A 23968-nucleotide genomic window follows, 5' to 3' on the forward strand; every position below is an offset into this window, starting at 1 on the left:
GCATACCTCTGACATACCCTACCTCTAACCCCTACGTCGGCCCCTACTAACCCTAGCGTCTCTTAGCATGTTGTTGGTCATATGGTGACTGACTGAATAACACCCCTTTGTTGCCAGAGCTAGCCAGTAACTCCTTTGAGTAAACCCGACTCTCGCGAATGCAAACTGACGTATAACATTCTACATACCTCCCTTTTATGTGCTGTACGGCAAAGCAAGCTGCAGCACATTCAGGTCACAGGAGAGGATAATCTAGTATACAATGTACCCAGGAAACTGCAACACGTTAAGCACTAGACACTTAGAGTGAACCTGCTTCTTAAGGATGTGATTAGACCGAGGGTAGCTCCCAGAATTTCACCAATTTTTAGTTTGAGGTCAACAAAATTCTGATCTGAATCTTGTGATATCGGTGTCCCTACTCCCACTCTAACCTCTCCCCCACTGGTTCAACCGGTGCCACCCCCCTCCCCCCCTCTCGTCCTCTCAGCGGTGCTTGCGTCGGGTTCTGACGTGACAGGGGTTAGAGGTCAGGTTGACTCTGGCTCTGCCGTAGCAGAGGCGGTGGGCGTCACGGCGGGTCATGTTGGTTTCTCCTCAGGCAAGGAGAAAGCCAGCCCTGCCAGTCGCCCCACCCACTCTGACCCTCAGGCCCCAGACAGCGAATCGATCATTGTTGCCATGGAGAGGGTCTCTGTGCTCTTCGACAGGTACACACACTCACACTCACACACACACATGCACACTCGGTATCCAAGAATTAGTGTTATTAGTAAAAACAAACCAGACACAATTAACTCTTACATTTGTGGCTTTAATCCTTCACTTTTTTTTTATGGGATTCATGTCCAGAACAATTTGATGGCAGGTGATAAATGTTTTTGCTTTGTTTCCCATCATTTGATCTTCTGGTGTTTCCTGTCTGCAGGATCCGGAAAGGTTTACCCAGCGAGGCTCGGGTAGTGTCCAGGATTCTGCCGCAGTTTCTGGATGACTTCTTCCCGCCGCAGGACATCATGAACAAGGTCATCGGGGAGTTCCTGTCCAATCAGCAACCTTACCCACAATTCATGGCCACTGTCGTCTACAAGGTCAGCAGCAGGACGCGAATCTATGCTCATGGAAGATCACTTTAATGCTTCCTATGTTGAACAATGAAAATGTTCAAAATGACATCTGATTGTATTATTTCTTTTTTTTGTGTGTTCCCTTACTGGTAGTTTGCTTCTTGAATGCAGCCTTACAGAGAATTTCATTGCAGTCCAGCCTCAGTGAAGTTGCTACTTGGTGCCTCTGTTTTGACTGGATCTGCCAGCTCTTTTGTTGTCCCATCAGACAATAAGTTGTCACAGCAACATTGAGCTGGTGCAAAGACAGTGGGTTCCTGTTGTTGTTGTTGTCGTCGTCGTCGTCGTCCAGGGATTTAAAGAAAGAAAAATGAGATCCGTGCAGTCAGAATTCAGAGTAGGTGCATGATTCTGAGCCATGCTGACTGGCATGTGTATGTTTGGGCTGGTCAAAGCTCATGTCACTGAATAGCTAAGCGAGCCAAAGGTGACCTGACTTCTAAACAGCATATCTTTCATATTTTAAGCAAGATTACTTGTTTCCTCTTATACGGTTTCAAAATAACATAACAGAAAAAGAAGCAGAAGCAAAAGTTCGGGCACCCTGCATGGTTGGTACTTTAAACACGCCAACTGGCAACGATCACAGCTTGTAAAGGCTTTTTGTGGCCAGCTAGGAATCTGTCAGTTCTTGTTTGGGGGATCTTTGCCCAATCTTCATTTCAAAAGGCCTCTCGTTCTGTGAGATTCTTGGGCCGTCTTGGATGCGCTGCTCTTTTGAGGTCTGTCCACAGATTTTCAGTGATGTGAGGGCCAGGGCAAAACCCTCAGCTTGGTCCTCTTGAAGTAGTCCGTTGTGGATTTTGAAGTGTGTTTAGGACTATTATCATGGTGTAGAGGCCGTCCTCTCTTCATCTTCAGCTTTTTTACAGACTGCTTGCTTCCAGAATATTTTGGTATTTAATTGAATCCATTCTTCTCTCTCCCAGTGAGATGATCTCTGCGCCACTGGCTGCAACACAAAGCCAAAGCATGAGCGATCGGCCCTGCGCTTGACAGTTTGAGAGGCGTTCTTTTCATGAAATTCTTCAGCCTTGTATCTATAAACACACCTTTGCTCGTTGTGGCCAAAAAGCTCTAATTTAACGTCATCAGTCCACGGGGCTTGTGTCTAAAATGCATCAGGTTTGTGTAAATGTTTCTTTTCTTTTGCTTCCATGAAGCTTGTGTTTGTGCAGGTGCTGCTGCACAGTAGAACAGTGTACCACCACACAGTCTGCACAGTCTTCATGAAGGTCTTTTGCAGTCAAACAAGGGGTCAGATTTACCTTTCTATAGCAATCCTATGAGCTGTTCTCTGAGTTTTCTTGGTCTTCCAGACCTCAACTTGACCTCCACTGTTCCTGTTAACTGCCATTTATTCACTACATAATGAGCTGAGGAAATGACAACGTGAAAACGCTTTGCTATTTTTTTTTTTTTTTTTTTTTTTTACAGTCTTCTGCTGCTTTGTGGGCATCAGTTGAATTTTTAGTGTGCTAGACAGCTGCTTGGAGGAGCTGTGGCTGCTGATTCTTGCTTAAAATGTTGAAGAGGATGTTTCATCTTTAACTTTCTGAATTTTGGATTTCAGTCCATCTTTCACTCGACTGTTCAGTCAGTCAGAACTTCTGCATGCCACTGCATATCAAAATGGAAATCATCCATACATATGTGTTGTGGTTTGCAAAACCACGCTAATCTTGCAAAGTGCAGTTTTTGTTTCGAGATTATTTATTTAAAAACACCTGCGAACTGTGGGCTGCCTTTCTATCCTCAAACTTACCACCAGAAGTGTTTTTGAATTTTAACAGAAATGTGACATTTTCCAGAATAGCAGCCTTGTTTTTCCTGTGTGAAAATTGCAATCAAAGACCGCTGACGGTGAGTGTCTGTCAGGGAAGGACACCTGCCTGTGAGTCATCTGGTGTACAATGCACCTGAAATGATGCTTGTTCTCAGAAAATGTACATTTATTGTTGCCAGACCTCAAAAACAAAGAGACAAGCTGCTCTGATGATTGCAAAGATCACTTAAGATGTTTTGAAAATTCCACACTTTAATGGGAAATTGGGGAAAACATTGATTTGAATAGGTCTTTTTTGGTGGTATTGTCAGTCCATCAGTTTAATCTCCCTCTGCTCTGCACCCACCTCCAGGTTTTCCAGACCCTCCACGCGACAGGCCAGTCCTCTATGGTGCGAGACTGGGTGCTGCTATCCTTGTCCAACTTCACTCAGAGGACACCAGTGGCCATGGCCATGTGGAGCCTGTCCTGTTTCTTTGTCTCGGCTTCCACCTCCCAGTGGATCTCAGCCCTGTATCCTTACATGCCAAACGTCCCATGAGCAGCACAGCGATCTGTTGTATCTGTATGAGGGGATGTAGCAGCAAAGTGAAAATGTACAGTTACAGAACAGCAAGGTCTGTTGTCCTTAACCCCCCTGCTCTCATCCAGACTGCCACACGTCATCAGCCGAATGGGTTCCAGCGAGGTGGTGGACGTCAACCTGTTCTGCCTGGTGGCCATGGATTTCTACCGGCACCAGATTGACGAGGAGCTGGACCGCAGGGCTTTCCAGTCCGTCTTTGAGACTGTGGCCTCGCCGGGCAGCCCTTATTACCAGCTGCTAGGCTGTCTGCAGTCCATTCACCAGGACACATCACTCTGAGGGCAGCGGACTGAGATGGACAAGAAGGCACAGAGAGGACGGCGGGGGGGGGGGGGTGAATCATGGGGAGGAAATTGGATTAGAGAGAGAAATGTGGTAGGGTGAGAAATTAGATCTCCATGTACACCTCCCCCTTGAGTTGTGATAGAGGGGAAGAACAGAATGTTTCATTAGAAAAAGCTACTGTAGCCTCATCCCTTTCCCTCCTTTACACTGATGACAACTACTGAAGTCACCATGATGAATTCAGTGGAGTGAGCTTAAAGAAAAACCAAGGGGAGAGCTGAATCCACGTCAGTTTCAGGGTGTATCTAAACATGAAAGGACTGTCTGAAGAGCACCGCTGTATGAAGGACACTGGCTGCAAAACCCTCAAACCCCAACCCCCCACAAGAGACCATTCCTGGAGACGAATGACAGCACCTTGATTAAAACCATAAAAACATTAATCAAACACAAAATTGGATTTGTTTATTTTCCTGTGAGGACTTGCTTGAGTATCGTGATGTCAGTAAAGTAAAATAGAGAAAAAAAAAGTTAGAAAATGCAAAGTATTTCCTATATTTAAAGTTTCAATGCATCTATTTTCAGTGCGTTTTGTTAGAGTGCTTACGGTCGGGTTAGGACGCTGACAATGGGCTGACGTGATGGTCAGAAACGCCTGCTTACTGTTGTCGATAATTCGTATCTTTGAAGGACTTTTCATATTTAAGTTACTTGCGGTCATTCTCCGACACACAAGTTAAATAGTGAATCATTTTATGTGTAAGAATGATCACTAATAGCCATAGTATTATTATTATTTTTCTTTCCATGCACAGTGAGAAGCAGGGGAAGGCTGTTGTATTGCCCCTGCAGAGAGGGCAAACTTGTTTGCAGCCTTTTCAGCAAGCTGCTGCAAGTCGTGTATTGATGCAGTGGCCTGTTCTGGATGGTGGAATGAGGGGATGAAGAACTGGACAGGTGTATACTGGGAAGTAAGACGACAAAAAAAAAAAATCTTGAGTTTTCAAAATGATGCATAGTTTTAACTGTACGGGCCCATGTACTGACACTTCAGAAGGTGGAAACTGTCAAGCAAGAAACAAACCAAAATTGCAGCGATGTCGTCTTTTCTTTTAATCAGTAGCAGGGGAGAAGCATCTCCTCTTATGATTTTATCATATTGCTTATTTGTCTAGTCCTCTTTTTTTAAAAAAAAACAAACAAACAAAAACAAACTTGTCCCTGGTGCACCTGAATGATTCCAACTGTCCATTTCTTGTACTTTTGTAATTCTCAGGATGTAAGATGTGACTTGTTGTAATGAGACTGGAAGTCCTCTGCAGTCGTCTTTAAATGGAGTTACCTTGGTATCTTGTATAAAGTCAATGTAAAGAAATATGAAAAGCCATGGTGCATGAGAACATAAGAGCTGTGTAAAGATGAGATCTTTAAATAGACAGTGAGATAATGTGATGTCATTTTCTTTGCTGTCTGTGCGAACACGCATACACACCATCAGAAAACGAAGAAAATGTGAAGCGGCAGAAAGCCACGCGCTTGTATTTTATCGAAGACTTGACCTTGAGTTGCCTGGGAGCGTGCTGGGCGGCGTTACTCTGTACATACACTTGCCTTAGATAAAGACTGAATATATATATGTCCTGTACACTGAAAGCTTGAAAGCATGCTTAGCATTACTGCTCTTTTCTCGCGTAGTCCTTAATACTGTATTTCCGTGGGCACGGTTGCCACGACTATTGTGTGGAAGAGATGCGACACAATCCAAAGGGAGCCTTGTAACCTTCGCAACCAACAGCGGCTTTGACAAATCAACAGACGAGGACGTGTAGCGTGCTGATGCCATGTGACGGCGGGAGGTTTCTGTTTTTTCTTGAGCTTTAAGTATTGTTTTGTCTCTGTTGAAGATCGGTAAATATTTCATTGTCTTTGTGCAGAATATTAAATACACCTAGCACTTAAAAACTTGAAGTTCCTCTCATGTTGATGTTAGGCGCTTTCTTGATATGCAACAGTACATAAAAGTAAAAACATCAGTGATTTGGATGCTAAATGTTACCACTTTCCACCCTTAAAAGCAATGTGAGTGGCTTCCTTTCGATCATGTTAATGTATTCACACAATAAACGAGTGAGTCTTCTGCAGCTGTTGTTGAGATTCCAGCGAGAGGCCTCTCTGAAGTAGATGAAATGAGTCCAGTTTCTCTCCTTAAAGTCACGTTAGATTTTTGTGGTGAGGACAGAAATGGAGGATGACGGAAAGCCTTTTTTTTTCTGCACGAAGCGTAACATTAAAGGACAGAATTCAAAAACAGGATAGAGAAAATGTGCTTTTCATCTTGTCTTTTAGTATCTTCCTCAGGCATTAGACGAGTAAAAGACCGACTGGGGACCCCTGCAGGGGGTAATACGATTACCCAGAAATCTTTTGTGGTTTGGGGAGATGGGCGTGGAGGTCCTGGATAAAAGGTCAAGTTCAACTGATTTAACATGCTTCACTTCAACACTTCATTTTTCTTCCACTTCAAGAATCAACAACTCAGAGGAAAATGTGGTTGTTTTTGTTCTGATGAAAGCGCTGAGAATCACTTTGGTTAAATCTCCTCTCTGCCAAGTTCTCGACATGCCCCATAACGCTGGGGCTTGGCTTTAAAACAATACCTCTCTTTCCCCTTTCTACAGAATACAGTTTGGTGACTGCTTGGCACAGCTGGGATTTAGCCAGTGATTCTCTGAAGGCGGTAATAGAAGAAGTTCAGACTGTGAGTGGTGTGATTCCCCATTACAGCCTCTTCAGTCTGGACCCTCAGCCGGACCCCGGAGCCTCCTTCTCACCTTTTTTTTTTTTTTTTTTTAACAATTGTCTGTATAAAAAAAGAATATGAAGAGATTGTGTATTTCCATTCATTTTTAAAGATATGAATCACTGCATATGATCTGTTATAGAAATGAATAAATTATTTAAAGATGTTATCTTGCGTGATTCGTATGGGAAATTCAGCTGAACTACTGCAATGACAAACCAGCAGAAGGTGTTATTTTAGGTGTGATATAACAATCTGCCTGACACACACGGGGTCCACTCTGTCTCCTCACACAATCAACCTGTGAGGATGCAGTTCTGCCATGCTCTGCCTGGTCTGCGCTGTCAGAGCAAACAGCATCTCAGATGCCTGGAAATGAATAATGATAATAAAAACAAATAGACAGCAAATGGTCAAAGTAAGTTGGGCATGATTCAGCGTGCTCATTTAAAGGTCCAGTCTTGCATTTGAAGCCTGTTGACGGCCCTTTGGCTTCAACTCTGAGCTCTCACAATGGAGTTATTGCATTTTGCACAATTCCCTTTTACAAACTGTATCAAAGCATATGTTGCTTTTGTTTTACAGCACCCATTAAGAGGGGTGGTTGATGATTAAGAGGTATTAACAAGATTAGCAGACTGCTGCCATATGGTTCAAGAAGCACTGAGCTGAAGTCACCATGGCACAGGTATTAAGCGACTGTACATGGCAAACACTTCATATGACTTGACTTTACAAAAGGTTGGTAACTCGTTATTTGAACGGGTATGTGCATAAGACTTGTGACACTGACATCGTCAACCATGACATCACAGCTGTCATGGACATAAAGGAGTCTTTATGAATGTTTATGAATGACCTCACCCCCATTAAAATGACATAACTGACACCTGCTGACAGCAGTCATAAACGTTCTTAAAGACTCCTTTATGTTTGTGACAGGTGTGGTGTCAGTCTAATACACACCCCTTCAAATAAAGGCGGGCCTGGTTTATCATGTGTGGCTGAATGATGTAAGCAGAGCACTTTACACATCATTTACAAAGTCAAACCTTCTGTGCACGTTACATAAAGCTGAACTGAAAAATGAACTCATGTCTCTGCCGTGTCTTAGACCTTTCTTAGGCCTTAATGCAACTCCAAATTGCAAAATCTGAACCTTTTGAGGCTAAAGAATTAAAAGGTGAACACAAACCAACAGGTGTGTGTGTGTGTGTGTGTGTGTGTGTGTGTGTGTGTGTGTGTGTGTGTGTGTGTGTGCTGTAGCTGGTGTGCTGTAGCTGGTCTTCTATCTGCTGTGTTCAGGTTCAGGTGTGAAGCTGCTCCTGCAACACTATACTGACTTGGGTGGGTTCATGCTTCAGTAGTGTTTGACACCCCCCCCCCCCCCCCCCCCCCCCAAAAAAAAAGAAAAAAGAAAAAACAAAACAAAACAAAGCAAAGCATAAGATAAGACTCATTCTGCAGCTCAGTCTGGTCTAACTTCTCTCGACCAGACAGACTATGATTACAGACATTGAGGGCTCTATGCAGCGATTGAACTTGTGTTTTGTGTTTTTTCTTTTCTTGTCTTATTTAAACTGTTTGAAGCCCCCCCGTGCACCCCCCTCCGCTGCTCGCTCCCTGCACACCTCCCTCTCCTCCAGTCCTCCTCCTCCTCCTCTTAAGGCTACTTCGCCAGATGGTGCAGCCTTTTCTTTTGTTTACCCATCGTCCCTGAGTTTACCCAACTAACCTTAGCTACTAAACTATGGGAACTGGCCGAGCAGCGTCACCGTCGGACACCGACAAGTAAGTCATTTATTTATTTTTATCTCGCGCTAAGTGATCCCGCTAGACCAAACCGCTTTGTCGGACGGCTAAGAAAAGACCTGCATCCACCTTTTACTTCGCTATCCCTGCTTTACAACTCAGACGTAGAGCGGCCAGCTGTTGTCGTTTGCCGTGTGGCTGCGTGATGTTGAAAGACAGACCGCCACTTGCGCTCTGCTTCAACAACACGCCCAAAGATCACAGCAGCGGCCTCGGACGGCCACTTTTTGTCACTCTGAGATTTGACACCTGTGGAAGACGCTGCTGTTCTTTACTTTTATCTGTGATTTCTCAAACTAACTTTTGTCAATTTGTCCGCATAACTGTTCGCTATCTGACTGACAACTCGGAAGACCAATGACAGGATATAAAAGTCTGTGTACACTGCCGTTGCCACAGTTACGGGCCGACATTCCACAGAACTGGAAATCGGGGGGCGGGACTATAGTTTAAGCATGGATGGATGCACATTTGAGCAGCAAGTAACGGCAAGAAAGTTTTTATAGTAACTCTGGTGAACTGACGTTTAAAAAAGCATGCACTTCTGAGAGTTCAGTGACAAACATAGTTCTTAATTTCTTTTAACAGCGACCTTCCTTACCAGCGCTAACGTGTAGCTTTACTAGCATGTACGGCTAACTAAGCTAACGGTATCGCGTCAGCTAACAATCTCCGCTAACGTTAATATTTTATTTACAGCCTCTTACTGAAGTGTCTTGGATAGATTATCGGTTAAGAGTCGTTTAAAACAAACCAAATGCGATGATAAAAAACAAAACCCGGATTGAAAGTTCCCCTGAACTTGTTGTGGGCAGGGTCTGTTTAATTTTACCTGCATGCCTGCTAGGTGTTCGAAACGTATTTCCCATTGGACAGAGCGCCACAGACTCCACCCTGCACAGGTGCGGCTGTGTGTCGAGTCCCTCCCTCTTAACATGCGCTATGACAGTCAATATTACCACTAATAATGATTATATGGTATAAAAATAGCCCTGCTTTGGGCATTTTGTACGATTTTAGAATCATATTGGGTCCTCATGCTGCCACATAGACCACACAGCCTCCATGTCTGATCTGTGCTTGGAAGAGAAGCTCAGATAGGAGCAGCAAACACATGTTCCACTGCGCTCATGTCTGACCTGGTTGTGTTCTGTTGTGCTGCAGGTAGCTGAGCTTGTGAATTGGGAGAGAGAGTGACACCAGGATGGGAATGCTACAGTAGCAAGGCTGTGCCAGAACTGAGGCCAAACTTTCACCCCTCTGCTGCATTTGGAACTGCTGCTCACTTTTTCGTAGCAGCTTGACAGTAGAGCAGTTAAACAAGAAGACACACATTGGATATGTCCCGTGTTCCTGCGTGAGCGGAGCCCAGGGCCATATGATGACTGATTGAAACTTACTGAATCAATGGACAAGAGGAAGTTCCCTGGCACAATGTTCAGGCAAGTGGATGCATCGTCCAAAAGACGCCCTTGTGGTGGGAGCGGGCTGAACCTTCTGCAGCCTCCGCCACACTCCTCCTCCTCCAACCAGCAGGGTCGTATACGGGCGGTGGAGGTGGCGAGAGGAAGAACGGGGTATGGCTTCACACTGTCAGGCCAAAGTCCATGTGTCCTCAGCTGCATCCTGAAGGGGAGCCCTGCAGACTATGTGGGTTTGCGCTCAGGAGACTTTATCCTGTCCGTCAATGACATCAATGTCTCCAAGGCGTCCCATGAAGATGTGGTCAAACTGATTGGACGCTGCTCTGGAGTTTTGAAACTGGTCATCGCTGAGGGAGAACGTCACAGGCGGCACCATCACCACCAACGCACTGCTGGAAGTCGTCACCATAGTAGCAACACAATGGCCGCATCTTACCTGGACTCCTGCTCTAGTGATGATGAGTTGGATGGTTTCTATGACAACAGCGTTAACAACAACAATAACAGCAGGTCGGGCGGTGGAGCCCGTGGGGGATGGTACAAACCCAAACTGGATTCTAAGCAACTGGGCATCAACAGGGCAGAGAAAGTTGTGGCAGAGCTGCAGTCTGGAGGCATTTTTAATATGATCTTTGAGAACTCCAGCCACTCCTCCAGCAGCTCAGACAAGGACAGGCCTGGCGTTAGCTCCTCATCGAAGCCACGTCCACTATCTGATCCGGAGTTCCCTCCATATCGGAACTCCTCCCGATCCCAGAGCAACCCCAACCTGCTCTCAGAGGAGGAGATGGCCCAAGTTCTGAATGATGACTCAGTCTTCCTGGAATCGGATTTCCGTCATCTCCACCTTCACCAGCATGAAGACTTGGACGTGGGAGATGGGGGTGACTTGGTCCTAGAGCCCAGCGAGGGAATCCTCAATGTGGGCATGATTGTTGGCTATCTGGGCTCCATCGAGCTGGCCTCCATAGGGACAAGCTTAGAGAATGACAGCCTGCAAGCCATCAGATGCAGCATGAGGCGCCTCCGGGCTGAGCAAAAGATCCATTCACTGGTCCTCATGAAGGTGCGATCATAACCATCTGATTGTTAACTATACACTTGAATTGCTGCAAAACTAGAAAAACATTAGTATGATTATTTCATAAAACAAAGTGTATCAACATTGAAAGTCATGTTATTGTTAATGATGCCTGGTGACCGTGAGTGTCTTATTACTATATTTGACCAGGTCATGCATGACAGCGTGCGTCTGTGCAGTGACAGAGGTCAGGTTCTGGCCACCTACCCTGCAGAGAAACTAGCCTTCAGTGCCTGTTGTCCCGATGACCGGCGATTCTTCGGACTGGTCACGATGCAGGCCACGGACGACCATGACGATTGTCACTTCAGCAATGGACGAGATGAAGAGGGCGGTTTGAGGACTTCCTGTCATGTGTTCATTGTGGATCCAGAACTCTGTCACCACCAGGTATTAATAGAGATAGTGATGAGATACACTGAGGAATTAAAAGTCACATTAAAAAGGAAATAACTCCATTTACTCCATCCCAAACACAAAAACAAATACTGGAGCCAAGTGCTCAGTCAGGCTCTTAGATAGATAGATAGATAGATAGATAGATAGATAGATAGATAGATAGATAGATAGATAGATAGATAGATAGATAGATAGATAGATAGATAGATAGATAGATAGACTTTATTGTCTGTCCCAGATGGTGACAGAAATTCTCCTTTGACAAGGCTCAAACAAAAATACAGTACATATCACACACAGATGAGAAGTGAAATGAAGCCTTGTCAGGAGTCGCTCCGACAGAGTAGCGCCCCCCCAGGTGCTCTTTAAGATGAGACACTGATAACAGAAAAAAAATAAAGATGTACTTCAGGCAGAGCAAGAAGAAAAGCTAGTAAAAAAAAAAAAAAAAAGTCAGGCTTATTGGTTCAAGACTGTGACTGCTTTAGACCTCACGAGGTCTTCATCTGGGAGGAAATAGTAGGAAAAGGGTCTCTGAATTGTTTACCCTTTTTCAGTAGTGGCTCCTAAACAATACCTCTTAAAAAGCAAATGTAAATAAACTTTTTTCTATTTAACTAAGTACCATAAGCCAAACTTCTCAAATGTGACTGTTTACTGTTTATGTTTATTTACTGGTTTATAAATAAGTCTAAAATACTAAAATTATGATTTAAAGAGGTATAAATAAAGATTCACACTCTTTACTGTCAATGTCTGAGTGTTTTACAGAAGAACTACTTCATTTAATTTAGGGTCAGTAACACTATTCAGCCACAGTTATTTAATTAGATTATTATTTTTCTCTGTGATTTCTCATTGAGAAAAAGTGACATATTGTTGAAAATCTCATCCTATGGACTGACGCTGACTGTTGTTTCCCAAGGTGCATTCAGGTGTGGCTCGGAGGTTTGGCTTTGAGTGCACCCCTGACCCAGACACAGGGGGCTGCCTGGAATTCCCCCCCAGCTCTCAGCCTCTCCTCCAGTTTGTCTCCGTCCTGTACCGGGACATGGGGGACAACATTGAGGGAGTCCGCGCCCGGGCCTTCCACGATCCAGACAATGACGCCCAGCAGAACCACAGCACCAGCAGCAACAGTGACAGCGGGATCGGAAACTTTTTACCAGAAGAGAAGAGCAACAGGGTGCTTTTAGTAGACCTTGGAGGTCCTCCTACTCACAACCACGCCTCTGGACCACGCCACTGGGACAGCCCACCTTCATCCCAGCAGGCCTGGAGCCCCACCCTAGGAGCCGCAGCCTCCCACCCACCTCCTCCTCCTCCACCAGCTCTGAGAAATGGCCACTACCGTCACGAACCACACCTGGCTGACCTCCCTCACCCTCTCCCCTTGGCTCACCCTGATGTCCCTGGCAGGCACTCTCGAGGAGTCCACCCACACCACTACTCACCAGGGAAGCGGGGAGGAGCTGTGGGGGGAGGAGAGAAGAGAGGGGGTGGAGGAGTAGGAGTGGAGCAGCAGCGGTGGCTGCCAGTCCATGTTCTGAGAGACTGGCGTCAGCAGCACCATCACAGCCACCTCCAGGGCCTGAGCAGCGATCAGGAGTCCTACGCTGAATCTACCGACGGATGGTCATCGGCTAACTGCAGCACCCTGCCCCCACCCATGAATAAGATCCCGGCCGACCGCTACCGGGCCCCGCTGGCCCCCGGAGACCACCTGCCACCACCAGCAGGGAGCCAGCCTCCTCCTCCTTCACATCCCCAGTCACACACCCACCGGCTGGCTGTTCAGAAAGATGAGTGGGCTAAGAAGCTTTTTGGTGCTGGGGACAGGGAGAGAGCTGGAGCAGAGAGAAGTGAAAGAGAGAAGAAACGAGGGAATGCAAAGGAGGGAGAGAAAAAGGTACGTTTTTGATACAGGTCGAAACATATCTGAATTATTTTTCAATTTGTTTTTGTGCTGATCGCAAAGTGTATTCATTTGTATTCATAATCCAGTAGATGGTCAGTCTTACTACAGTCCTGCATTCAGCCAGTTTGGGTGCTTTTGGAAGAGTTGTGTTAAAACTGACCATGAGATGAGAAGCCCGGGCAGCAGGTAGCATCCCCCATCACACCCCCCTGCTGTGGAAATTTACTCTGACCAGAGCGTGTCCAAGACTACAGTTTATTGAGGCTATAAATCCACCCGTGTTCATCCCACTGCTCTCCATTGCATTCTCACCCTCTCCTTTATGAGACCTAGCATTTAACCCATTCAGCGCTCGAGTGAAGTTTCTTTCTCACTCAGGTGTAAAACTTTCCAGCGGTTTTGAAAGCAGCAAGGAACCCTGTTCACCTCACCAAACATCCCTGTACTATGCTGCAGAGTGCGAGCACCCCAGCTGGCACTCTCCCCAGACTTGCATGTGGATTGATAAGTTATTTATCCCCACTGCTCCAGTATCAGATCATGTATTATGCACCAGCCAGGCATCTGCCTTCGCCTGAAAACCACCTGTTTCCCACCGTAATGAGACTCACCACAATTACAGAGCAGACTTCAGACTGGTTTTAGTGGTGTACATGTGACTTGTTTGTTTGATTTAGTCAAAGTATATTTGCTCACATTTGAATATTACAGAGATTAAAGCAGCATGGTTACATTAGTAGTGTAACGGAAAATGAAAACTATCCAACTATTCCATTTAAGATGAAGCTACACTTGAATACATTGGCTGCATTATATTGTGAGAATACATTTCCTTTTGCATTTAGATACAACACATTAGTGACGGCCTGTTTATTGTTTCCAGACAATAGAAAGGAAGAGATACAGGCAGAGGGTGAAAGAAATATCCAGCCTGACTGGATTCCTTCTGCATTAACCTCTCTGCTGTCCGTCTGGTGAAATGCTCATACAGAATCCTAAGAAGTATGTAGGAAACAGCTGCATTGCCTCCGACTGCATTTACATATTTGAAAGCTACCGGCGTTAGATTCTCGTTTCCTTAATGCTAGAGGAGACTGGTGCTTCCCCCAGCAAAATTATTGGTGGACAGGGTCCCAGGGACCCCCAGGGGACAATCGGAGGAAGTGTTTACAAGGCCAGGGCCAGGGTAGAGGCTGAGAGTGACAGGAAGGTGGATGTTAACCCCTCTGAGCAATGACGTCTCACTACAGAGCTTTGCTTCTGTGGCTGTCATGGTAAGCCATGATTAGTTCAACTAAAATGTGGATTTTGCTGTAACGAATGTAGCTCTGCTGTGTCGATGTAGTAGTTCTTCTGTCTTTCATAAGCAAACCTTTATTATAAGTGCATAAGTATTAGGACTGGTTATCTAAATGTATATATGCAACACAGTGTATTATGCATTGGCCTTAATTGATTCTTAGTTTTTGCCACATGGTGGCACTGTTTCACTGTCTAAACCTCCAGAAGCCCCCTGCACAATGAGTGTCCCTGGGAAACTAATTTTCATTAACAAAAGCTATGAATCCATTTTTTGGTAGCTGAAGTTCATCTGTCCTCAGAACACAGACATGGGTTTGGTCTCTTTGCATGACAAAAATCTGAAAATCTTTTTAGAACCGAGGTCTTTGAATACACTGAATACAGACACAAACAGGCCGTTGAAGCAGTTGATTCTTGAGATGTGACGCAGTGATTGTTATGATTTTTCTGTTTATTGTAAAATCTAAGAGATAACCGTTCGAGTATGGTGGGTGTGTATCTGTGTGTGTGTGTGGGGGGGGGACAAGATCAGCTGCAGAGATAAGAGCTGGGAGGTTTCCACTAAAATGTCATGTTTTTCTGAAAAAGCTCTGGTGCAGCCACACCCAAAACAACCGCAGCACTGCTGAGTCAGATCACTACTTTATCATTTCCTTCTTCATCCAGATCTCAGCTTCTCTTAAAAAACCTTTTTTTTTAAGTTTTTCGTTATAGCATCACAAATCAGATTTGTTTTAAATCGACCAGGTAAAGCAGGGGGTCATCGACGTTTGTGTCCACATATGTAATTGAGCGACCAACACACACACGCACACACGCGGGGTTGACTCAGTATCCAGGCAACACCACTGGTCATCTCCTGATGCAATGCCGTCAAGACATGCTCCTAATCAGCCGGTCACATTCAACATGTGTCACAGTTTTGGCTCTGAAGACTGTCACAGATTACTCATTAGTCAGCTGGGGGCGTCTCATACATGCACTCTCCTACAGGAGACTGGTGAAATGCCATTGGTGAGAGGAGAGAACGGAGCAGAATATTTCTGCTGCTCTCTAAAGATGAAAGGAAAACAGTTTTAATGTCGTTACAGTTAGTGGGTTTCCATTGTAGTAGACCTTACAACGTTACAATACCATCTTGAATATTCTTTGTATATACTATTCCAATTAAACGGAAGTGAAGTGAACACGGTGATAAAACCAGCTGAACCATATAATGCAATTCAGTGCAAGAGCACAACATACTGCTTCCTCACTGTAAGCGTTGTCAGTGTGTGTGTCTCCGCTGTAGCTGTAGTTGAGGGGTTGTCTGAAGTGCAATCCTGTACTGCGGGCAAAATCACAGGACTGAATATGCATGCCTTGAACATGTGGAATTTAACATTTAAGTGGAAAAAAATAAAGCCATCTCAAACAGACATGTGTGTGTAAGCTTCAGGCAAAGCTACACAGTTGTAGGTAAGCATTCATGTAAAGCCGCCTTTACGTTATGCTGTGTTTCTATTCAGCTTAGACATTCAACACCTGTCCCTCCAAAAAATGCAGACACAGGTAGATGAGGTGAGTAAGAAGGAGTGGCATGCTGTTAATTTACTGTAAAGCTTCCATGGGTTAATAATACAAATTTAAGCTTACATATTTTAATATTTGATAATGACGTGTCACCTGCTGCTTTTTTCCTTTTTTTTTTAAACATGTAATGTTTTGTTAAAGATCCCATATTGTTTTTTAATGAACTGTGACCAGGATATCTACTGAAAGGGACATTTTACAGCTTGTCAGTACAGTAAGCAATGACTTTCAATGACCTCAAGCATGTTTGGCATTCCTGTGCTGAAATTTGTTGTTACTTATAGGCAAACGTATAAATGTTTGGACTGATATATCTGCCATAAGCTAATACTGGCCAATATATCGGTCATGCTGATTTCTGTTTTCAGTTGTTTATTTTCATGCCGTTGTTTATCATCTTAGACAGAGAGTATGAGGAGAAGGATGCCGTGTGATATAAGACCTTGGTGAAACCAAGAAATTTGTAGATCCATGTTGAGCTTCTCGGACCACCATGGAACCCAGCTCATATGAGATTTGTTTGCGCATTCAGTTCCACACATTCACTCCTGGGAGCTTCCCATAATAGTCTTCTGCTCTTTACACTGAGTGTGGAAAGAGGTGCCTTGTTCAGTGGAAGCTCACTAGTAGCTGCTTAAGGAGGGGAGACACTCACTGTCCCCACCTGGTCGAGGGGTTAGAACCAGCAACCTCATCACCAGGCTTCCAGACTACTGCAACTCCTGCCTGTAGCTGTGTGTGCTGCGGTTGTGTATTACATCAAGCATGTGAACTGAGCATTTGTATATTTTGTCTCATCAGGGTGGTCGGTTCCGTGGTCTGACCATGGGCTTCCCTCCTCTCCCCCAGCGCTCCTCGGCCAGACGCTCCTTTGGACGCTCCAAACGTATCAGCCTGGCCCGCTCTCTGGACGACCTGGAGGTAGGAGCATATGCTCGCGTGCGCGCACGCACACACACACACACACACACACACACACACACACACACACACACACACACACACACACACACACACACACACACACACAGTATAGTATAGTATAGTATAGTATATGTAGTACTTCCATCTGCCAACAAGTGTTGAGTGTTGCTGCAGTGCTCGAGCTGATTCTGACCTCTGTGTTATTGTCACATTTGAGACACACGTGCACCATCCATCTCTAATTATAGCAACTCATGCGCATCATACAGGCTCACATGACACGTCGAGCCCTCTTCTCGCATCACCGTGGCAACATACACACAGAGACTGTAGATATACAAGGACAGAGCCATTGTATATCTACAGTCAATACACATTTACAAACTGGTATTTATGGATTTGGACTGAGATTACTGTACAGCTTGACGGCATACTGACGGCATACTGACGGCTTACTGCTTGATATCCGCAGCCATACATTTAGGTGTAGAACTGCTGCATGTTGTGCGGACTGGATGGAGCATGCATTCACTGTTGCGAGAATTAGACTTGCGCTCCTTTTTAGCTGCAAGAAATGACCCGGTATCCAGTCATTTGAGAGCCATGAGTTTTGTCTAACAATATGCCTATTTATTTCTGCTTAACAACATTTTCTGAGAAAGTCTGCCGCAACGGCTGTAGTACCCATGCAGGAGCAATATACAAGACTGCTGTCATGGCTACCACTGTAAATGCCCTTGAGATAAAGCCCAGGTTTGCTGTTAATATTAATCTTAAATGTGTTGGGATGTTCCCTTTCCAGCAGCTAATTTATTTTATTTTAAAGTGAGTGAGAAACAGGTGTACACCAATGACAGGATAATACTGCACGTTAAAGCTAAACTAAAGTACTGTACAACATGCTGAGTGTTATTCTCGTAATGGCCTGCCTCTGTGTGTGTGTGTTTGTGTGTGCGTGTGTGTGTGTGTGTGTGTGTGTGTGTGTGTGTGTGTGTGTGTGTGTGTGTGTGTGCGCGCGTGTGTGTGCGTATGGGGTGAGTCCTACTGTCTGTGAGCTGGATTCATAACAGCAGTTTTGGTCCTCAGATAGAGATCAGAAGAAAGCTAAACGTTTCCGCTGTTTAGTGGCTACTGAGGGGCCCTGGGACCAGATAAGCTGGTCCCACACTGTCGCTTCAGTAGTGGATTTTTTTTAATGTTCATTTTTGGCATTTTTCCTTTACAGGACAGCACAGTAGAGAGAGACAGGAAATATGGGGAGAGAGGGAGCGAAGCTTGGAATTACCAGCTCGAGTCAAGCTGGAGATGTTGCGTCTTAAAGTAATGGGCCCAAAACTATTTTAATTACAGTTAAAGCTGCTGTGTATAGTTTTCACTTGGAGCCTCAAATTATCTTTCCTTCCCTCAAATTCCCACTGTCGTTTGGTTTCACCTCAAACTAAAATTATTTTTATACAATTCTATTCAGTTTCTTTTAATCATGAAACAAATAACAAAATCTTTGATCATCAGGACATAATATCAGACTCACCAGTGCATTTTTACAGACATTTGAACAGCCCACCATTTTGTGGGCTGTTCAAATGTGCCAAAGCATCCCATGGCAGGGTTTCTCTCTGTTTTTCTTTCTCCTCATCACCCCCCCAACCCTCCATCCCCATCTATTCTACCTTTTTCTTCCGGTCGTTAGGCCTTTTTCTCTTGCTGCACATGCGGTAATGTCCACAAACAGAGAGGGCTTTGTGTTGTTCAGGGAGAAAGAGAGAGAGATTGGTGTGTGCGTGTGTGCGTGCTTGCGTACGTTTGTGTGTATGTGTGTGTGTGCGCGCGCGTGCGTGTGTGTGTGTGTGTGTGTGTGTGTTCGTGTGGTGATGGTGGTGGGGGGGTAATGGGGTTCGAAGTGTTATCCTGCACTTCTAATGAGCTCTGATGAGCAACAAGCTGACATTCTCCTCGTTAGTGAGGCCTCAACACAAAAGCACACACACTATATAGAGACACACACACACACACACACACAGGATAGATACACACACATATATCTATGAAGTGCCGTGCATGCACATACACAACCTAACCCTAAATCAGTAATACACAAACATAGTAATGCACATAAGCATGATTGCACCGTAATTGCATGCACACGCACGCACACACTCACACACAGTCAGCCATCTTCTTAGCTATGCCATTTAAGCTGCTCCCACAGCTTTCAGACTTCATGCTGTAGTTGAAGTGTGTGTGAGTGCACGTGTGTGTGCAGTACTATATGTACATGTGTGTATATGTGCGAGTCTGCCAGAGAGTGAGGCTTGCAGTTTATCTTGTGATGGATGTGTGTACAGATGAACCATTACACACTTGAACACACACAAACAAAAAAACAGACAATGTCTTATAACGGCAGTGAGGGGAAGGAAGTCAGACTGTACTGTAGCTGTCTCATGAACTTTTCTGCCATGTGTGTTTCCAGTGTTGTGTATGCACGCAGGCTAACGGACACGGGGTTAAAAAAATACGTGTGCACTGTGTTTGAAAGCACTGATGTTGAAAACCACAGAGAGCTATTTTAGAGACAACCGTCAACAAGATGAAAAAACAGCCTCGCATGCAGCTAACGGAATTAACCATTTCAAAGGACACAAACTGAAGTGGTCGTCCACGGTTTAATTCTGAACAGCGAGGTGATTGTGGCTGCAATTGGTCGCACATGTGTAAGCTATTTCCAAGAGACTGTAAGACTGATGAATACAGTCATCCACAAATAATCATTCAAAAGATGAATGCACAAATACAAGTACCAAACAATGCACACAACAGGATGCCCGCTGCCGTTTCCTCCATGAGCTGCAACAGAACTGATAGGTGGACGAGGTTTCTCTCCACTGGAGCCCAGGTGTTTGTGGGAGAGACAATTCCAATTAGATCTCTGCAGCACAACCAAGATGTTCCAACAGTGCAGGCAGCACACTACAGTGTCTATACTGTATATATTTTGTCTGGCTATCCAATTTTCCAATTTCTTGACAAAGGAACGGTTTTATTTTGTTTGTAGCTGAGCTGTAAGACATGTGGATGGATGCTGCACATACTGTTATGGGTGAGAATTTGATAAATTCACAATTTTGTGTGAGCTTCCGCCGCTGCATTTTGCTAATTTGACAAGAAAAAAAAAAGGTTGACTATGCACATAACAAGTGTGTACGTGTGCATGCAGCACACACAGCTGGGTGGATGAGAAACCAGTACTGAAGTTCAGCTCAATACCTGCTTACATAATTCATAGGCAAGAAGTGAGAAAGTCATGCTGAAGAAAAGCCTGTACACGCTTATACTTATTATAAACTAATCTACCTTGGTCAGGTGTAATCGTTGGTGAACACTGTTCAAGTTCATTTTTGACTGCAGCAGAGGGCTGTGACAGCTGAGGTGGAGAATAATTTTTCCACTGAATGTTCATTCACAATAGAAATATATTTACAAAAAGTTGAGGTCAAACATTAAGTATATTGTCTTTGTACTGTTTTCAATTGAGTATATATCAAAAAGGATTAGCAAATGATCACATTCTGTTTATAGAGTCACAGTGTGGGGACTCTCCTTCCTTATGGGGACAAAATGCAGGTCCCCGTGATGTAAATCATTACTTATTGTGCGTGACTTTTCCAAGAGGTGATAGCTTTAGCTCTTCCCCACTGACACATGCAGTCTGTCTCTGCATGGGGAAGGCTGGAACTCTAAACTGACCTGACACACAGACACATGTCACGGCCCGAGCCCAAAGACATGCACCTGACTGCTCTGAGGTCAGATCACCTTAAAACAAAATTTCAGCTTTGTTGGAACATTTTTGGTTTTGGAAGATGCGTCAGCAATGTGCTATAATGTCACCATTAGTCATTAGAATATTTTTCCCACCGCTTCCATTATAATTATATTAAAAGGGGGAGGAAAAAACTTCTATTTTTCTATTCTAAGTCTTAATTTTAATAGACACACATGCACATGTACGTTGAAAACATTGCTGGTCAGTTCAATTATTCCTTCTGGCTGTACTACAGATAATTTACTAATGGGAAAATGGGAGATGAAATCAACAGTCCTTGGTCTGTCCGAAAAAGCATTCTAAAGTTCAGCTGAAGCTAATATGTGGCTTTAAAAGTCCGAGTTGGTCAAAACAAGTCTTCCTCCAAAGTCTCGGTAATTTTAGTGCAAAGTTCCCTCTTTCTGTTTCCATAGACAGTGTTTCCTTTTTGAGTCGCAGGCGAGGCACAGCACGTAAATTTTGAACTAAAAAGACCTTTGTAATGCATTTTTGGACAGAATGAGGACTGTGTCCTCCATCGCTTAACCTTATAGCACTGGGAGGCCTCGTCTTCATGGCAAGTATGGACCGAGGACATGATGGCAGACGGTGGTGATAGGTAGTAGAATTTTCTGTATTGAATTGTATTGCACTTTCAGAAAGTTTGGGGACATGTGAGCCTGTCTGCATGTTAGCCAAGGTTCCAAAACACTGGATTGAACAATTCCCATAATGCATCTCAGTAGCATCTTTCATTAGACCCAACGCAGGTTTCATGCCAAAAGTCTCATGCCCAATCCAACATAAACACACAGTATATCATTTCTGCTCTCTGTCTCTCAAGGAAAACTATAATGAGATGTGGTCTGATTGTATTTAGTATTGTGGGATCATGAGGCTTTCTGTGCTCATTCGACTTCCTTCCTCACTCTGACGTATCATCTGGTGTTTTCTGTGTTTCCCTGCAAGTTATAGCAATGAATGAATTTTGTCTGTAGTTGTCCCGAGCTTCTAATCCCGGTACATTATTCTGCGCTAACGGCACTTGAATATTTAGCGAGTACTTCGGAATACTCTCCAAAGTCGTTTGAACGTGACATGCTGGTGAGCCGTGTCGTGAAAAACGTTGTGTTCCTGTGGGCTGACATTGAATGCTGTTGCCTTCTTACTGTCTAATGCTCCCGTGGTTATTTCTCAGTGCTGAGTGGTGCTTCACCCGCTGTCCTCACCCCTAGGCCAAGTGGAGGACGGGCAGGAGGGGTGTGTGTGTGTGTGTGTGCGTGTGCGTGTGTGTGTGTGTGTGTGTGTGTGTGTGTATGTGTGGGAGGGGGTGTGCGGGTGAGTACCTCCACAGTGTGTCAAGGCATGTTGAGGAATGCAAGTACTTCTTAGCTCAGTTGTACACAGCCTAATCGCCGCTACAGATATCAAACCTTGCTGTCAGCTGGAGGATCTCCATGTTTTCTCTACATATCTCTTCCTCTGTCTTCCAGTCTGCTCTGCCTCCCCCCACCCACCCAGCCATCATGAATGTCAGTTTACTCTCTCTGCTCCAGAAATGCATGGGGCATACTAAGCAGATGACAGAAGAGCTCTGAGGGTAACACATTCAACTCAGCGCCAGTTTTATATGGGGGTGTGTTCCTTAATGGCAAGGGGTCTCCCTCTGCAGCCGTGCCTCCGCATTCGTCCAAGTGCGTGTGTGTATGTGTGCGTCTCTCAGCCCACAGCAGTGTGGGTGGAATAGAAATTACACAAGGTTGGGTGGAAAAGCGGAGAAAGAGGAGGGGGAGAGCTGAGAGGCAGGGCGAGGGAGAGACGATAGAGGAGGAGGAGGAGGGGGGATGAGAGAGAGGGCGAGAGGGAAGGGGAATCTAGCGACAGCAACATTCTGTAGCGGTTTGGACATTTGAAAGCCATCAAGCTTTGCCGCTTCGTGTCTCTGCGCACACACACATACACACACACACACACACGCACACACACACACACTCACACACACACATTCAACAGCTGATGACAATGAGTGCTGAGGGAAGGTCTCACATGCAGTGCTGAGGATTACTTGTCTCTTCCTTCATGGAGCAGCAAACTTTGAGTGTGGACTCTGAAACAGCCGCTGATCCAGTGAGTTAATGAGCTGTGTGTGTGTGTGTGTGCGTGTGTGTGTGTGTGTGTCAGTGTGTGTCTGTGCATGTGTGTGTGTGCTAGTGGGAATTTGTGTTTGTGTGTGTGCATTTGTGTTCTCTGTATTTGATGCAGCCTGCATATGATCCCTCTGGTGACTCCCTTGCTTTGGTCACATATAGCTGCGCTACACCGACCTGCCTGTTTTAGACCCACATTGCTGAGGTAGCTGATAGCTAAAGGAATAATATAGATGGATTTCTTGTCTGCTTAAATTTAAAACCCTGTGAAGCTTTATGTAGAAATGTATAATGTATGTATGTGTGTGTGTGAACAGAGCCTCCTCTTTATCGCTCGGCCCTCTTTTTTTCTCCTGTTCCTTTCACGCTGTCACTTCACGTTAATCATGCAGTACACATTTATTTGTGCTCAAAATGAATGAAACGTCCTGAAACTTTTTGCGAGGCCTATTTCTGGAATGACAGATCATGTGACATGTGCAGACCAATCATCAGGGTTTTTTCTGGCTCCCTTGAGTTAAAGGGAAACCTGTTGATTCTTGGATCTCCCATTGAGACATCACCATGCCATGTAGCTGGTGTGTGTCTAACTGCACTGTAAAATGACTAATAGAAATATCTGTCGGGCTAATGTGTTAAGTGCTCGTGTATATAATACTAAATGCAGTGAGGTCACGGTGTCCAAATATTGTATTTATGTAGTCTAATAGGTCAGTAGCTGTGTGTGTGTGTGTGTGTGTGTGTGTGTGTGTGTGTGTGTGTGTGTGTGTGTGTGTGTGTGTGTGTGTGCAGTTCTGAGTGAAGGGTTTTTGACACTGTGGTGGAAAGCAGCACAGGACATTATTTCACTAAACACAACAGTGAGAAAAGAGCAGCCTGCAAGCCCTGACCCAGCACACACAGGCACGCGCACACGGGCACACATTCACACACACTCACACACACACACACATAAAAAAAGCGAATTCACATACCAAAAAAAGCAAATAAGCATAAAGAT

General features: G+C 44.8%; 2 protein-coding genes across 11 annotated transcripts in view; both read left to right on the forward strand.

Annotated features, from left to right (window-relative positions):
- The window catches only part of htt (huntingtin), a 32438-nt gene extending 25770 nt beyond the window's left edge, over window positions 1–6668 (forward strand). For 2 of the 3 annotated variants that reach the window (XM_070978638.1, XM_070978648.1), the window contains 4 exons: window positions 491–710; window positions 929–1091; window positions 3266–3426; window positions 3565–6668. In XM_070978638.1, the coding sequence (XP_070834739.1) occupies window positions 491–710; window positions 929–1091; window positions 3266–3426; window positions 3565–3778 (758 nt within the window). In that variant the 3' untranslated portion in view covers window positions 3779–6668. The remainder of the gene's footprint in view (window positions 1–490; window positions 711–928; window positions 1092–3265; window positions 3427–3564) is intronic. The other variant, XM_070978657.1, reaches the window with a different exon arrangement.
- A 1632-nt stretch (window positions 6669–8300) lies between these two features.
- rgs12b (regulator of G protein signaling 12b) overlaps window positions 8301–23968 on the forward strand; it is a 40766-nt gene continuing 25098 nt past the window's right edge. For 7 of the 8 annotated variants that reach the window (XM_070978867.1, XM_070978883.1, XM_070978891.1 and 4 more), the window contains exons 1-5: window positions 8301–8375; window positions 9561–10886; window positions 11052–11291; window positions 12226–13209; window positions 16894–17013. In XM_070978867.1, the coding sequence (XP_070834968.1) occupies window positions 9804–10886; window positions 11052–11291; window positions 12226–13209; window positions 16894–17013 (2427 nt within the window). In that variant the 5' untranslated portion in view covers window positions 8301–8375; window positions 9561–9803. Of the gene's footprint in view, window positions 8376–8857; window positions 8902–9560; window positions 10887–11051; window positions 11292–12225; window positions 13210–16893; window positions 17014–23968 lie in introns of those variants that run through there. The other variant, XM_070978874.1, reaches the window with a different exon arrangement.

Source organism: Chaetodon trifascialis, chromosome 2, assembly GCF_039877785.1.
Source record: "Chaetodon trifascialis isolate fChaTrf1 chromosome 2, fChaTrf1.hap1, whole genome shotgun sequence".
In the NCBI taxonomy this organism is placed as follows: domain Eukaryota; kingdom Metazoa; phylum Chordata; class Actinopteri; order Chaetodontiformes; family Chaetodontidae; genus Chaetodon; species Chaetodon trifascialis.